The following is a 2374-nucleotide window of genomic DNA, read 5'->3' as shown; positions in this document are numbered from 1 at the left end:
TAACTGCTGGTCCCAGCATCCCATTTTCTGTACTCCCTGAGTTCACCACTGGCCACCAGGTTTCCAATTCCTTTTCCCTTCTCAGGAATCTTCTCTTCCTGCTATCCTTCTCAACCCATTTGTCCCCTTCTATACTATCTAAGTCCCAAAGTGCAGTATGGAGCCTGTCCCACGGTACTGGTAAGCAGTCCAGGTTTGCCACAGAGACCTTGCCAGTTAAATACCTGCCTCCCACTCCTGCCTCGCTGAGTTCCAAAAAAATGAAAGAGTCAAGCGCCCTCCCAGTTGTAGTGCTTAGGCTGCCCTACACTGCCCACACTGAGGTTTCTCAAGAGAAGAGCCTCCTCCTCAACTAAGAGGCTTGGCTCTGGCCTCAGCCCTAGCTCCCCCTATGACGCCTGACACTTCCTTTTGGGGGTGGAGGGGAGTGAGCCGGTTCTACTTCAACCCTCTTCTGTGACATTTTAAGCTAATAGCATTTTTTATTTGTGTTTTGAGAGGTTTTTGCTATAGGGTGCATGTGCTCGCCAGAAAGACAGAAAGAGACAGAAAGCGAGAAATCACCCCCCAGGGGGGATGGCCACACCGCAATCCCTTCTCCGTTCTCCTCTCAGTATCTTGGACACACACACACATGCACCTGGCGTGAGTTAAAGCTACCAGGTCCGGGACTCAAACCGCAGTCGACTACATGGGAGCCCAATGACATAGCCATTATGCTAACTGCTGGTCCTGCTAATAGCATTTTTTCCCATTAAGAACCCTCTTAACACCTTCTGCCTCACAAACTCACAGACAGGAACCAGTGGTGCTGAACTCCTCTGCCCGGGAGTGGCCCAGGCATCTCACAGTTTCATAGCATCCCCCACATACAAACACATGTATAAATGGGCCCGTATTTAACACATTTTTGATGTTGGGTTATTTATTTTGTGCATCTGTGGCAATAAATGAGATCTCAGTGGTGGTACGGATTTGACTGATTTCTGCATGTTGAGAGGCCTGGAAGTGATAGCCAGATCCCAGTAAGGGGAGGGGAGGGCCAGGAGGGCCGGACGTTAGCGCAGGAAGGGGAAGAGTGTGCTGTAGGAACGCACCCCTCTTTGCTCCTTCCCTTTTCCTTCCTCTCCCAGGGACCCAGGCCCCTGGGACTATGGTGGATGTTTCTGAAGCCGAAACCCAAAGGCTGAAGAGAGAGTTTGTTCTAAGTGACCAGTCTCAAGCCAGCTTTGTCAGAAAACCTAGATTGGATGAGAAGAGGGAGAGAGGACAGGACTATTTCTTTTTCCATTTTCCATTAAGGGGACGACAAAGACCTCTCTCCTCATTCCTTTTGGCAATAACGGGTGCAGGTAGGAGAGAAAGGGCTAGGAGCTCTGAGGTCTCCCCTAAGACCTTATATCCCACAGGCATGGACTAAGAATTGGGATTATATAAACACATCAGTGGAAGAGCTCTAAGCCAGGATTAACAAGCATAGCTGGGGCGAGATTGCATGGAATCTGATTGGGACCCTGGCAGTGAAAGCTGGGACTGTTGAAAACCCAATTTAAGTGTTCAGAAGTCATGTTGAGATTGCAGGGTGGCCAAGATAACTAGATTCCAAGACAGGCAGTTTGGCAGTGAGAACAAAGGAAGGAGACTGGGCCCAAGATGCCTGGATCCCTGGAGAAAGGAGAGGCGGTACTGGGAGGAGAAATGGGGGTTGGGAGAACCCAGGAGTCTGGGTTCTGGAATAGCAGCAAGTCAGAATTCCAGGATCACTGTTCACCCTCTTGTTTCTCTTTCTTCTCTCAGGCAGAGGAGAGGGAAGGAGAGGGCTGGAAGAAGGCTCAAACCATGGGTATAGTCCCCAGATAGCCACGTGGATACATTCAGGGCCAGACAGACATGGGAATGGCAGGGGAGAGAGGAATTTAGTGCTGCATTGGCCCTGGAGGGGGTTGGGAGGGGTCGGGAGGCTGGGGAGGGGTGGTGGGTGTCGGTCCAGGGGTTGTATGACGCCGTCCTTTGCGGTGGCCCCGTACACAATGTGTATGACCACAGCCTTCATCCTCCTCCTCCTCACTCTCTGTGGAGCTCTCACCAAAGGCCCGAGGTTTTTCATAAATACAGCAGCCTAGATTTGGAAGGAGTAGCCAAATAAAAAAGGAGGAAGAGTAAGATGTACGTTAGTTCCGTTCCCCATGAATCTCAGTGGAAACTTCTGCTCCTACCACATCTTCTCCTGTTGTCCAGGATCTACTCTTACAGGCCCACCCCTGACGCTCAGGTACCCAACTTCCTTGTCCTTTTAGGCAACCAAGAATCCAAAGTCCCACTTCTACCTCCAATACCTCTTGCCATCAGGCCCTGGCATATTCCAGTTTTAGCC

The 2374-nt window shown here is 50.7% G+C and overlaps 1 protein-coding gene across 1 annotated transcript in view; it reads right to left on the bottom strand.

The window, feature by feature from the left end:
- Positions 1-898: 898 nt before the first annotated feature.
- Positions 899-2374, bottom strand: part of PPP1R11 (protein phosphatase 1 regulatory inhibitor subunit 11) — a 3028-nt gene continuing 1552 nt past the window's right edge. Inside the window, exon 3 of the mRNA XM_027776531.1 lies at positions 899-2119. Coding sequence (XP_027632332.1) covers positions 1917-2119 — 203 coding nt within the window. The 3' untranslated portion in view covers positions 899-1916. The remainder of the gene's footprint in view (positions 2120-2374) is intronic.

This window comes from Tupaia chinensis, unplaced genomic scaffold, assembly GCF_000334495.1.
Source record: "Tupaia chinensis unplaced genomic scaffold, TupChi_1.0 Scaffold000678_1, whole genome shotgun sequence".
Taxonomy (NCBI): domain Eukaryota; kingdom Metazoa; phylum Chordata; class Mammalia; order Scandentia; family Tupaiidae; genus Tupaia; species Tupaia belangeri.
Note: the sequence above shows the minus strand (reverse complement) of the source record. Positions and strands in the feature narration are given on the sequence as shown.